Genomic DNA, 14,926 nt, shown 5'->3' with positions numbered 1-14,926 from the left:
GAGCTTTGATATTTATTGCCACAGCCATTTTTTCTGTTGCTTGTGTGTATGATATGTTGGTAAAACTTATCTCTGCAAAACACAAAGATTTATACTGTGAAGTGCGTCATCAGAAAATGATGAGTCAAGCTGAATAACAAAAAAGGTACTTAACAGTTTAAATTTCTACCTGTTCTTCTAAAGTTGCCTTAGTTTCATTTTCAAGGATTAAGAAAATAAAATGAAGAGCAAATATTAGACATCCAGCCTTGCAGAGGAGTTTTATAAAATATTACAATAAACACTTTTAAGTTATAAAAACCCTCAGAATGTCAAATAATTGTGTCTGTTGTCTGTAAAACCTTGTACTACGTTACTCTTTTCAGTGTTGATTAATAACATTTAGGAAATAAAAAAAAATAAAAAATTGTCGTATCAAGGATATTGCAGGGGAAAAAGTTACCTTTACTGTTCATTTACAGACATTTGCTCCAATAATTTAGACTTTGAGATAAAAAAAGAGTTCTGTTTTGCCTTTAATGTATCACCTTTTTCATTAGTGGATGTCTAAATTAGAACAATCAATGTGTTCTTTTTCTTCCACCTGTTTGCCTTTCACTGCTTACACATACATTGTGGAATTCCTCCTAAGTGGTGGTGGTTGCAAAACTTCCCTGTTACAGCAATACTCTGTTCCCCTGAGATACCAAATGTTAATGTCTGTTATGAAGTACAAGTGAAACAGTATTTGTATTTTTTTTTTTTTTTTATTATTGGGATAAGTGGGGTAAATTTTTTTTAAATATCATTTAACTTTTTTTTCCTCAGACTTGCACAACACCATAATGATTTAGTGGCATAGTAACTTCTTATCCAGTGTCCAGAATTAATATATTTTTCCTGTGATTTATATGTTCTGTAATGTACTTTATTTCTCAAGGCTGCAGGTTTTCTGGAGATGTTATATCATTTCATATAAACTTTATTTACACATTTGTAAAGTGGTCTCGAATGACTTTGACTTCTGTTACCTATGTTGTGAAGAGGATGAGGAGTGATGTTTTCCTTTTTTCTAACAGAAAGGAAGAAATTTCTTCTTTATGCAAGGCGTTCAGAAATAAGAGGGGTGGACATAGAAAACCCATACTTCAACTTCATCACAGCCTTCACTGTTCCTGACATTGATGATGTGACGGTCATAGATTTTGATGCTGTTGAGGAGCGCTTATACTGGACTGATGTGAAAACACAGACCATCAAGCGTGCCTTCATTAATGGCACTGGCTTAGAAACCATTATTTCAAGAGGTAAATAGCATAACATTGAAGTAAAAATAATTCATTATAGGTAAATGTGTGTTATAAGTATGCTAAAGTATGAGTGTGCAAGTTCTTGTTAGGTATACCTTTCACTAGTATTGGATAATTGATCTAAACAATAAGAAAGCACAATTTTGTTTAGGATTCTAGTTCATTTTATTGATTCATAATTCATGTTTATTTCAATAAAATGGGATGTAATTGTGACACTGCTTTTATACAATATTGAAATATGTAGTAAAAAATGGAAATCATGTCTTCTGGGGAAGGTAGAAAGAATAAAGGTGAAAAGCAGAAAAATAACAGCATCCTGACATAGCTTTGCATTGAAGAATTTCATGTGGATTTCTATGGCCTTCGGCTGTCTGTGTTGACCTAGCAAAGAAACTAGCTCCATCAGAGTTATTTTTTCTTTCCAGTCCGCGTAGATCTTTTGGCTTTGGCACCATTGGTGAAATACACGATATGGTAGCTTTATAATTTTGGTGATACTGGTGTTATGTATTTACATGTTGTCTTCTTGCGACATGTGTCATGTTCAGACTGATTGCCATCAGGCTGTTTGCAGTGCTTGAATGCTGTGAGGAAGTGGAGTCTTTTGATTTTGTATCTTTGAATCCTGTATACGTTTGTTCTGTTGTTGCTGACTCAGTTACTTAAAATACTACATTTCAGGTTTTCCTTTTTACTGAGCTTTTTCATTATAGGTAGGTTACTTCCAGCAATAAAAGGAAACTAAAATATTGCAAATGGAAAATCATGACTGGCAGTTTTTTCTGCAGTTAACACCTTCATTGTTCTGACACTTTTGCTCTGTACTTTGAATAGAGAAACTTAATGGATTGTAAAATCTATACCTGGTTGCTACCTATGTCAGTGGCTCCGGTATTAAAGCGATACCATTTGTTGTCCTTGCTAGTGGTGTGTGTGTGTTTGTTTCCAGCCACTGTCAGTTCCTCTCCTGGCGGCACATGGTGTTCTGCTATTTTGTAATACACCTACCTGCTTGAAAATAGGAAAAATGTCTGACAGGGACTATCTGGAGGCAAATTTTGCAAACTCTGGTTCCTCAACTGTTAGATGTATGTTTGAAGGGGAAGAGGAAAAAAGAAATAACTCACTTCTGTAAGATCAGACCTTTTTTGATTTTGAGAACAAATTAAAAAAAAAAAAGAAAATACTTCTTATTTGAGGACTTCAGAAAATTAATTAAAGCTCTGCCCCTGGTGTTGCTTGAGAAGAAACTTGTTCCATAGTAGCATATTTTGGGAAATAATTGGACAAATAAGGCAATATCCCCACTTAACTGTGTAGATTGGTGAACATATTATGTGGGGGTATCTTTATTTTTCCTCTGATATCTCAGAGACAAATTTATTAACAATTGGAGAGGTTTTTCAGTACCAGTAATGAGAACAAGCTTTAGAGTGCCTCTTAAAGCTCTTCTTTACATCATGAATTGAGGTACCCAAAAGAGAAGGAGGAGGAGTTGTTGTTGTTGTTGTTGTTGTTGTTGTTTTAAATGGTAGTAGAATAAAAACATTGTTTACTACATAAAATATATAGTGAAAAATCACAAAACTTATCAAGAAACTTAATGAAACTTAAAGAAACATACTATGTGTGTGTGTGTGTTTCTGTTTATCAGCATTCTTTCATATTCTTTTTATTATGATAGCTTCTGTGGTGGAGTTTTGGGTTTTTTTTTTTTTGTGCCAGATGTATCTTATTATATATAAAATTTGCAAAATGATGATGTTCTGGTACATCAAGACATGATAAAGACTACTTATTATGTGTAAATGATCTCATTTGCTTACAGTTATATTTTTATACTTCTTATAAGAACATAAGAAGCTTTGTAAGCATACTAGTAGGATTCTCGTTGGATGAAGTCTTACTCCAATGTCACAAAGATGCCAAAGTCATACTTTAATCTTTTTAAGAGTACAAAATGCTTGTTTTCTAGTTCTTCCAGCCAAAAAATTAAAACAAAAACAAAAGCAAAAAAAACAAAAACAAAAAACAAAACAAAACAAACAAACAAACAAACAAACAAACAAAAAGAAGGCAGGGGATCAGTTTAAAATGGGTCAAGGCTATGTATTCGGTGTCCTTTGTTGCATTCTTTAAAGTTGGTGAACTTCCTAATGCCCAGACACCATTTGGCCTTATGTATATGCAAGCCAGTCCAGAGCCACATCCATGTTAGTTTGTCAGTGACAATAATTCTGTCAGTGGAAGTAACCACATTAAGTTGACAAAGAGGTGGTGTACAAACTATGAACTATAACAAAATCATTAAATCACCCTTGGCCTGTTTCCTCGTCTGCAAAGATGCTGGCCGATACGAATGATTGCTATGCCAAGGCAGAGTGGCATGTTGGTATCTAGATCTTGAGCAGCATTTAAGGCAGATATTAATATATATTAACATATTTTTAATCAATATCTTGCTAAGGAAGACCATCACATAGAAAGACACTTGTGAAGCTACCAAATTAATCATATCTTACTTATGTTTTGCTACCTCAAGTAATACTGATGGTGTGGGTTAACTCCAGAAGGCAGCTAAGCCTCGCACAGTGGGATGGGGAAGAGAATCCGAAGGGTAAAAGTGAGAAAACTCATGGGTTGAGGTAAAGACAGTTTAATCGGTAAAGCAAAAGCTGCGTGCAGAAGCAAAGCAAAATAAAGAATTCCTTCTCTACTTCCCATTGGCTGACAGATGTTTAGCCATTTCCAGGAAAGCAGGGGAGTAAGTTGGAGCCTTTAAAGTCTTCAGAAATAAAACCAAAAAACTTCTTCAGTGATGTAGCTACTTACCTGCTTGTGTGCTGTAGAACTATGCTATAGACCAGTAGTTTTAATTCAGATATTCTCTACTGAGCCTTCCTGGTGCTAAAGAAGGAAGTAGGCTTTTAAACTTCAGCATAGTTTTGTTTTAGAAAGCCACTTAATGTTCTATATGTAAAATATAACTCACAACTAAAGAAATATGAACCTTCCTCTTATGTCATGAGTAATCCTTATGTTTATTAAATATGATTGTTGAACTTCCTAGTGGAGGCTAACTCATTCTACGTCATCATCACTTAAAAAAAAAAAAAAAAATCCAAACAAACAAAAAACACTTTTTAATAGTGCACTGAGTAATAAATGTTTTCTTAAGTAGAAAAATACACTGCAAAAATTCAGTGTCTGCCTGATTATTATTTTTGCACAACAGGTTTTATGCTAATTTTTAAAGAAGTATTTATGGAGGTTTTCTCAAATTTTCAGTGCAATTTCCATGTTCTTATTCCAAGTATATCAGGTCGAAGAAGAAAAATAATGATTATTAACTCTTGGCAAGTAGTTTATAAATACATCTGAATAGAATATTGCACAATATTGTTAACAAAATGTAGAAGAAATTGTTTTGGGTTTCTTTTGTGGGTTTAGGTTTTTTTTGGACTGAGAATAATCCAGAAAGAAAATCAAAAGAACAACTGCTTTCACTTTTTGCAGATATTCAGAGTATCAGAGGTCTTGCAGTGGATTGGATATCGCGTAATTTGTATTGGATTAGCTCAGAATTTGATGAAACACAAATTAATGTGGCACATTTAGATGGTTCCTTGAAAACCTCAATCATCCATGGAATTGATAAACCCCAGTGTCTTGCAGTTCACCCAGTAAAAGGGTAAGATTATCTGTAGTTTTAATAAATAAACTACAGTAAAGCTCATCAGATTTCTTCTTTGTTCAGATTTTGAGTTTGCTCATTCTGTTTTCTTTCAAACTTAAAGTAAATGCATGCGTTTGAAAGATTTTGCTGAGAATTTTTTAACTGAGTACTGCTTCCTGTTGATTAAATCATGTAATTATGAGTTATATATTTTGCCTGCTTCTACACTTACGAATGTTTTCACTACTTGTGCGTTAAAAATACTGTGTACACAATGCAACATTATAAATATGTTCATTTTCTTCTTCAGTAAGCTCTACTGGACAGATGGTAACACAATTAACATGGCAAACATGGATGGCAGCAACAGCAAAATACTCTTTCAGAATCAAAAAGATCCTGTCGGTAAATACCATTTTTCCTGTTTCTTTTTTATTTGATGGTTCTTTATTATGGACATTATCTTAAAATGCTATTTAAGTGTACCGTGGTGTTTTTCATATACTACATAACAGTGATAAGAACAGGTATAAAGACATGAAAAACACTGATGTACTTTCATGTTTCACTACTTAAGATTTTTTGGCCCATTCTAATTTAAATCTACTGTAGTGGGTTAAGTATAGTATTATTAACTTCTAGGATTACAGTAGTTGTGTGGGATGAAGGTGAAGGAGAACCCGTCTGTATCTCTCAGTCTTTAGATCATGGGTAAAAAAATGTAGAGAGTGGGGTTTTAATAACTTATGGATATATGTCAGAGGATACTTTGACTGGAAATGTAGAACCTTCCTCACCAGAATCCCAGCTGCATGATCAAAAGATAATTTGGCTCTTAACTTTTCACATACTGAAAAGAGCAACAGTTGAAGCATACATTTCATATAATGACTTAACCTCAGTTTTAGTGTTTGAGAATTAATATAGTTGATAAATTATGGCGCTTTCGGGGGGGGGGGGGGAGCTCTCCCTATATGTACTATTTATTTATTTTTGGTTCAGGTCCCTTTCTTTTTGTAATTTCATTTTTTAGAGAGTTAAAGTGGTTACATCAATTGTTGTTGCCTTATTAATGGCCCATCAATAAGGTGATTACATTTTAAAGCATTTATGGGTTTTCATAACTGAATGCATTAAGCAAGCAGAAGCAAAAATGACTTAGTTAAATAATTCAATAAATCTGACATTAGAGCAACACGACATGCATTTTAGACCCTAAATTGAAAGAATTTTGTAGAAATTATTTGGTAACTGTTTTATTGTTGATTTGTTTTGCTATCTGTCCACTTGAAGAGACAGTTATCTATTTATCTGGAGAAAAAAGAGTGGTAAACCCACTAATTTTAAGGTGAAGCATAAACACATTTAATAATATTACAACAATATTAAAAAGTAAGGCTGCGTGCAACATTTTGCACTGAATATCCTGTGATCATAGGTCACAAGATCCTAAATTGCAATTCTTATGGTTTCTGTCATTGTGTTTGTTCTGAGTAGCAGTAAAGCCACTGAACCAAATACATAGTAGAATGGTAAATAGTCTTTTTTTTTTTTTCTTCTTTCTTTTCCCCTTCTCTGCTGTAAGTATATCAGTACTGTCAAAGGCTGCATGTGCAAATCCATGTGGGTTTTGTGATGTTTTTCTTCAAGGACATGTATAGTCTCACTGGTATCAGATGGACTATTCATGAAGTTAAACATTCCTGTAAGCCTTGTAGGAATGATGATTGCGACATAAGTTTTTTAGTTCACCACAGACCTGCAAGTGAAACAATTTGTTTTCTTTCTGTAGTATTGGATTATTTTTTAACACCTTTGAGATTCCAGATTGAAGGTTCTTATTGCATAATAATGAGACCTATTGCATAATAAGGAGACCATAGAGAGATTTAATTGTTTTTCACTTCTTGGCAGTCTGAAAGCATGCTAAATTGTAAATTATGTCAAGTGTAAAATACGTAGTATGTAAAGAGCGTAGATATATTTATATGTACGTAAAGGGAAATTAAAGCTTGCACCTATCTATTGCTGAAAAACTTTTTAACTGGTAGACATCTTGGCACAGTTTTATTGTCAGTTAGGATGGACAGGAAAACAGATTCTGTTGCATGTCTGAGGAAAAATGATCAGATAAACTACAGGTAAAACAAGTGTTAAATTTCTAATATCAAACTCTAAATTCAAATATATGCGAAATGCCTGTTTTGATAGTTTTAATTATTCTCACCACTAGCATAAGACATTTCCATGCTAAGAACAAGAAAACACTGCTGAAGAGCCAGAGAGTAGCAGTCGTAAAAGCTTAATTTAATATTTGATTTCTAACTGAGAAACTGTCTTTCTCCATAAGTGAAACTCTAGTTCATGCAGTGCTCATTTTGAGTATTTGGGGAGTGAGGTGAATGATCTAATGAGTGAGTTCACAGGTGGATTACTGAAAAAGACAAATATATGGCTTATTAGAGTTGGATGTCCTGATAATTGATGGGGTTTTTAGTTTTCTTGAGACATAATTTCAGAATATGAAGAATGAGGGAAAGTTTTTCAATCTGTACCTGAAGTATGCTGATGGATTTTTTTCTCAATCTGAGTTCTATCAAAAGAAGCAGACAATTTCAATTAAAATAGTTTGTATTAACACCAAGAGTATGTAGTTTGGAGATTTTGGAAACTGATAATCTTAGGACGACTGATTGTGTCTCTTATTTTCATCTTAGCTAGCACATACTAGATATGGCTTGCTAGTCCATTCTGCAGTTCTAAAAGGCTTGCATACTGACACACATAGGTCAGTTGAAAAAGGAATAAGTCGCTGGAGTTCCATTAAGCTGCATTCTTAGGGATTCAGAATTAGTGCTTAATTTTATACTTTGTGAGGCAGATCACTTGATCATTGGTGCCTTGAACTTATTTTCAGTTAAGCAGTTGTTTGTTATAAAACTCTCAAGATACAAACTATACATCCATTGGATTGTTTTTAAGAAAATGGCTATTATTAAATTGTAGGGTATTGTATTCTTAGTAAGTTTTGAAATAACTTGGATAAATAACCTTTAAAAACATACTGGATCACCCTCTCAGCTACATTCAAAGGACTCCATAATTATAGGTTGGGGGCGGGGGTATTGTTTTTGTATTTTTTTGTGTGTGGGGGTTTTTTTGGGTTTTTGTTTTTTGGTGGTTTTTTTTTTTTTTTTTAAATAGAGTTCAGTCCTTTCTTCTGAACAAACTTAGAGTTTCCATTTTGCTCATGATTATAGTACAGCCCTATTTGCTGTTTTACCTGTTCTTGTTTCATTTTCTTGGCTGAGTCTCTACTTTAATATTCGTTGCTAATTTGGTCTTTCTTTTGAATATATAGCATAGACTACAAACAAAATTGTTGCAGATGTGAACCAAAAATCTTCTTGAGACTGGCTCTAGAATTTTCCGTCTTAAATTTATTTTGTTTGTTTAAAAAAAGTTATTTCTTAAGTATGCAGGTGCATTTAGTAGAGAAACAAACCTAATGATTAACTAATTTTAAGCACTGTTTTTTCACCTGAAATGTAATCAGCCATAAACAGTTAAAAAAACCTTTCTTAAATCACTTAAGTGGGAAATGTGGACAAAAATTCCAAATACTGTTCCTATAATTCATCTTAGCTGTAATAGCAGTGTCCAACATTTAATTGATTTAGATGGAAAGAATGAATACCATCTTTAATGTTCTCAGAACACACATAGTTTAAACAATAATTATACAAAAAAATGGTATCAAGAGCCATTTCCTTGATCTTCAGGGATGCACCAAATTAAAATATTAAACTTGGTTTTCTGGTAGTGGAAGCTAAGATCTCATTCTATATATGGCTTTAAGATTTGGAACCTCTGTGTATGAATTGCTGGAATAACCTTTGTGATATACTTTTTAAGTAGTAGCATATTTCTGCAAATTTGAGTAAGGAAATTGGAAAATGCATGTGAAAACAGTGATGGCCTAAGTCATGGTAATATTTTTTTTAAAACACAACAGAATTCTCTGAGACCAATATTTTACAATCCACATGTTCAGGTTGACTTTGGCAGCTGGGACATAAGGTGTAAGCCAGTCACCCGCTCTAGAATGCATCATGAGTATCTGTGACACTTACGGCTAGTAAGTCACCTATTTTCATTAGTAAAAACAGGACAATTCCTGAAAACATCTAAATAAACATGCTCTGCCTACATTATAAGTAATATGTTTTCACAAAGGTTGGTAATAGGTGGAATAACACAACAGAAAAATACTTTGGGATGAAAAATGTGGTAGACTTGGGTAGAAGAAGGAGATAGGAATGTTATTTCTGCCAGTTGTTGCTGTGTAATTGGAATACCCATGTGTAGAAATGCCAGTTTAATATCTGAAGAAGTAGAAAACCTGACAAGATAACATTGTAATTACTGTGTAGATTGCATTCGCAGCAACCCCATAAATAGATCTGTCCAGGTGAAATTAGTGAGCAGCCGACTGGTAGCAGTCAGAAGTTACAGAGAATAGCAAATGCTATCCATCTCAGAGGAAGGAAACCTTTATAGGTGCATATTACCTTTGTAACCCATTGCAAGGTTCATCCATATTCCCAGGAAAGTCTCCTGTGCTAAGCCTAAGTACTGCAAGCGCTGCTTGTCTCCAAGGTCTGTGGCACTATCTTTTCACTTTGAGCAATGCTTGTTGTGCAAGCATGAGAACATGTATGGGCAGAGAGATGCTGCAAGACCAATCTCTCCTGAAGGCACTACTCAGTATCCTTATCCTCTCTTGAGCGTGTACTGTTTTCTTCCGGGTGATACGCTTGCAGAGAGGGGAAAAAATATCAGTAACTGTAAAGGAACTGGAAGGCTGTTTTTCAAAGCTTAGAAAGCAGACCTCTTTTGGCCTACCATGTCAAATGTGTGTAAAGAAGTAGTGGCGTGATGCCAGCTGTAAGTACTGCAGCACATGGCACTGCTTTCTCCCATCAGGATTTTGAAAATAGATCTGGCTTTCCACAGAGAAGCAGTTTACAGGATGGAAGAAGAGTACTGTACAATATCTAGAGGTTGACCTATGGAGTGAAATACAGTATTTTTTGGCAACTTGCTCCTGGATACGTAACATGAGTTCTAGGAAAAGTCCAGTACAAAAGCAAATTATTATGGCATGTATTGTCACCGTGCCAAGTGTATTTCACTGTGGAAAATCTCCTGCTAGAATTACTCGAAGATTTTTAAAGGACTGTAGAAGTCTGAAATACCGTTCTCTTGCTTCTAACTCCAGAGAACTGATCATGAGGTCAGTTCACTATGAAGTGAAATTAAAATTAACACTATAAATTTATTGAGAATTAGTATTAGGTTTTGGCATTTCAGCATTCTAAGAAGAGGGCTGTGCATGTAGGGAAAGAACAGACTTTTTGTGGTTCTGAATCACAAAAAGTAGCTTGTTTTCTGACTCTTTGTGTTCATAATTTTAGAATATAAATGATGGCTTCTGGTTCGCATTTACTAGTAGTTAATGACCTCACTTAGGACCTCAGTTCATTCAAGTAATTGTTCATTGCCAGATAATGCTCTTTCATCAGTCAGTCACTGATTGATTTCTGTAGATGTTGGGAGAAATAAAAGGCAGAAATCTTTTTAAAAGCATGGATTTTTTCACTATAAATGGCCAAGTTTGTTTGGTTTTCTCAGTTGTTTTTTTAAAAGTTTGAGTGGATGACTAGATGGATAACATAATTGTATGTGTGTATATATATATTTCTTAAATACACTTTTATTAAGAAAACAGCTTAACACTAAATGTTTATTATCTATTCAAGCCTCGGTTAAAGTTGTATACATTAATTACAGGTTTATCGATAGATTATGGGGAGAACAAACTTTACTGGATCAGTTCAGGAAATGGAACCATAAATAGATGCAACTTGGATGGTGGTAATCTTGAAATAATAGAATCAATGAAAGAAGACTTAACAAAACCCACAGCATTAACCATTATGGGTAAGTCCAGTGGTAATAACTTAGTTTTTAAATCGTTGGAAGCTAATTAATAATGAAATATCACAAGCTTGGAGAGGCTATTGTTTTTATGTAAATAACACATACAGTACATTCACTAGTGAGATTGTTTGAGAAAATTTTTTTTATATTTCATTGAACAGACAGTTTACAGTCTGTATTACATGTTCCTAAATATAGTCTTGTGTATATATACACAGGATGAAGGTAACAGCCATGGCTTATATTTACTATAGTTACTTGGAAGCATGTTGGAAGGAGGTGTGTTATGCTCTTTATTACAGAGAATTATTTATGACTTGTTTCTTCTGCTGCTCACTTCTTTCTACTATCTTAGTTCAGAATAGCCCTAGTTTGTTGGATTGGCTTGCACTTTGTGAAGACTTCTTTGTGTTATGAATTGCTGATTGCTGATTTGGATTTTCAGATGTCTGCTAATATTCTGTGTATTGAATTGGTTGGGGAAAAAAAAAAAAAAAAGTTGTTCTGTTTGTTATACTTTGCACTTAGAAATGTTTAGTATTTTCAAAAACATCTAAATTATCTTCCCCCCAAAATCAAAAGAATGGTAACATAATGAAAAATTCCTAAAAAATTCAAGAAGTCTTTTAAGTTGCAGATTGCTGAATATTATGAGAATACTGCTTCGAATTTACTGTTTCTCATATGCATCTTCAGCTCTTGGCCCTTGCTGGAGCTAGGATACAATGTCTTAAGAAATTCCAGTCTGACTCAGAACTGGTATTTACATTATTCTAGAGATAACTTTAGAGCTTTCCATATTTCCTCCAAATGCTTTCTTGACCTCTGTTCTGGTTCAGTTAAAGATTATTTATATTTGTCTTGGATGTTCCAAAAAAAAGTCCAGTTGATAAGTAGACTTCTGTTGGGATAGTTGACTCACGAACTGCCACAGTCTTTTTATGAAGTATTTTACTTGATTGATTAATTATGTAATGTACATATAGATGGTGTGCTTGTGAAAGTTATGCTAAATGAACTCCAAAGGCTTTATGCACATAGTGTAAATTAAGTCATATTTTAAAGTAGTAACTGCTAAAATAGTTTTATTATAGACATATTTGGCCAGTATTGAACTCTAAATGCTGTCAAAATCTGGTGGAGAGAGGATGCTTTTATATATGCATTCATAAACAAAAGCAAGTTTTGTGTCAGAAGGAGTCATGACTGTTAATATAGACAAACTGTCTTTTGTTGATTTGATTGTGACTAGAAATAGAATGAAGACATGACCTTTACTTTAGGGAGCTATTGGAAGTCTTTAAGATGAGAAGTTGTAAAGAGCATTTGTTCATACTGTCACTGAGATGTCTGTGGTGTCAGTTCTTCATCTGTGAGTCACAGAAGCTACAACAGTGATGATCCATCTGGGATACTGAACAAAGAATTTATAGCTGCCATTTAAAGAAGAGTGTTTCGTGCTTGTTTGCATGACAGTAGTTGAATTTTTGCAGGTGTGGAGATGCAGGAATTTCTGCTGGGTAGTCTTTAAACGTATATATTTATATATCTAATATTCCTAGTTTGGGATGCTTTGTTCTTATGGGTGATGACAATTCTTCCTACTCAAAATTGGTAAACAAAACTTACAATGTGTTTGGCTTTTTCTGTTTGTTTTGCTTCTGAGTTTTGTCTTTGTTTTGGAGCCATAGGTGTGATAAACTGCAATATGACATTGCAGTATGATTCCGTATATAAATCTGTTGGAGAAAAATGCAAACAGAGTTTTATAAACAATACTGTAGGTGCTGATTGAAAAACATGAAAAGTTTCTGTATTCATTTCTCCTGTTTGTTTTTATATTGTGAAACATACTGTAGCAACATAAATGCCATTTATTTTCCTAAGTGCTGCTGGCTTTACATCAGCTTCTTATAGTCAGGCTTTCATGCATGTAAAATGCATCAGAACAGAAAATCCAATATGATACAAAGCAAGGTAAGAGATCTGTAATTGGTAAATGGTCATAGATAAGAATATATAAATAAAGAAGAATGAATAATTTGTTCTAATGTAAGATTTAACATGATAGTGTGTGAAAATTTAGCAACCCTGTGGATCTGTTTGCCCACAAGTTTAATACAAAGTTTTAGCAGGTGAATCACAGTAATTACAATGTTTATTGCATCATTTTTGGTCCATTTCATCAATTTTCTTGACTGCTTTTACCTAGAGCCACAGTAAACACATAAAAACCAGCATGAGCTGGAATGTTTCTTCTCTCTGTATATGCTAAACTAACTTTGTTTACCATTTGAATTCATCAGTGACTGAAAAGAAAACAGATATGATATCTGTGCCAAACTCTTAACTGCTTTGTGCTATTTAGGTTCCACTCAGTGCTACAGAGTCCTGTAGGCTTCTGCTGTCTTTTGCATTTTTCTGTTTTTTGCATTTAGTGTCTCCCCAGGTAAAAGCAGTCAAGTTGGACAGCTTGTATTTTTTGTTCCTTTAAGTATATGATCATGTCTTATTTTTGGGTTATGTTTCCACTGGGGCAGAAAGAGGAGGTAGAGTTCGGTATTTTGAGACTCCCCTTGGACAGCAGTCTCACCAGGTTATACACTGGTCAGTTGTTGTTGATCATCAGAACCTTTATTGGTCTGAAGAGCTAAAACAAGGAAATGGTGGAGGGAACCTCAGTGGATTGAGGGGACAGGGCAATGTGATCTGAGATAGCCCTGGTTCCTGTGCCGCCCTCCCCCCTGCCAAGGGTGGGTGCACTGGGGGAGAAAGGATTGTCAGAAAAATTGCTGAATTTCTAATAAATTTACTGTACCAGTGATCTCGCACCTCAGTCCTTCTTGCTTCTGAATTTTTTTTTTTTTTTCCTGTTTGTGAAGCACCTCCTTACTAGCACCTTTCCCAGCCATCAGAGTCTCCTTGTCAGAAAGCATGAGCTCCCAGAGACACCCGAGAATAATCCCGTAGTCTGCATGAAGAGCTAGTGTCTTCCATTCTTTGTCTGGAAAGCCTTTTACACAGAAAGCTAACAGATCTTCTGACAGTTTCCAGTGTTTTTTGCTATATCTTATAGTTTATGTTCCAGAAGATTTTTCAGAACTATAAAAACTAATGACTGACAGGCTTGACCCAAGACTGACTTCTTTCTTGCTTTGGTAGTCTCTGTGCTGTTCTGATATCTCTGTGTTATCTTGGTCTTTGATTCTGTTAATTTCAAAATGGTAAAAGAAATGAGAAGCACTTAGGCACTCCATGGTTATGTACTGTGATATGACCTCAATAAATAATGCTAGCTAAGTCAGTAAAGTTTTGTTTTGCTTTTTAATACAGCTTATGGAGTAGTTCAGAGCTTCACCAGGCAATGACGAATGCCACTCCCCTTTAGTACTACTCCTCCATGTCCTCACTCCTTGTACTTCATTGCTTTCAATCCCTCTGTTTTAGTGTTGCAGTTTAGCCATTGGAAGTTACCACACCTGTTTCAGACGTTTACTGTTGTTTAGTCCTTTCCAGGCTCTGTTTAACATTTTCCTACTATTATATCCTTTAGCAGGAGCATATCATTACCTTCTGGTAATGAGACATGAAAAAATAATGTTAGCCAACAAGTTGGTGCCAAAGTGACTGTCAGGTTTATCCTTGAGGGAAATGGAAACAAGTTATATGATTCACATCTTTCTGTATTTTGGTTCTTTCATTTATTGGTTTTCTACTCAGTAGTGTCAGTCATCTTTCTTTTTCCATATGCTGAGCTCCAAAGTTCCTAGTCTTTTCGTGCCGGCTTTTGCTACATCTTTTTGAGCATAATATAGATGGGATGAAAATTATATTCCATTTGAAAGTAAAGCATTTGATTATATATAAAATTACTGTTTTTCATGCCCTTAAGCATACAAAAAAAATATTTTTGCTGTTGCCATTCTGTATTACAAAGATGTTGCTATAAATCCAT

At 34.4% G+C, this 14,926-nt stretch overlaps 1 protein-coding gene across 1 annotated transcript in view; it reads left to right on the top strand.

Moving 5' to 3' along the window:
• The window catches only part of LRP1B (LDL receptor related protein 1B), a gene marked incomplete at both ends in the record, with an annotated part of 755,097 nt that overhangs the window by 531,002 nt on the left and 209,169 nt on the right, over window positions 1-14,926 (top strand). Inside the window, 4 exons of the mRNA XM_082312062.1 lie at window positions 1,059-1,286; window positions 4,809-4,983; window positions 5,279-5,373; window positions 10,822-10,971. Coding sequence (XP_082168188.1) covers window positions 1,059-1,286; window positions 4,809-4,983; window positions 5,279-5,373; window positions 10,822-10,971 — 648 coding nt within the window. The remainder of the gene's footprint in view (window positions 1-1,058; window positions 1,287-4,808; window positions 4,984-5,278; window positions 5,374-10,821; window positions 10,972-14,926) is intronic.

The sequence above is a fragment of the Platalea leucorodia genome, assembly GCF_965183815.1.
Source record: "Platalea leucorodia genome assembly, chromosome: 5".
Classification (NCBI taxonomy): domain Eukaryota; kingdom Metazoa; phylum Chordata; class Aves; order Pelecaniformes; family Threskiornithidae; genus Platalea; species Platalea leucorodia.
The sequence above is the reverse complement of the archived record's forward strand: the minus strand, read 5'-3'. Positions and strand labels throughout refer to the sequence as shown.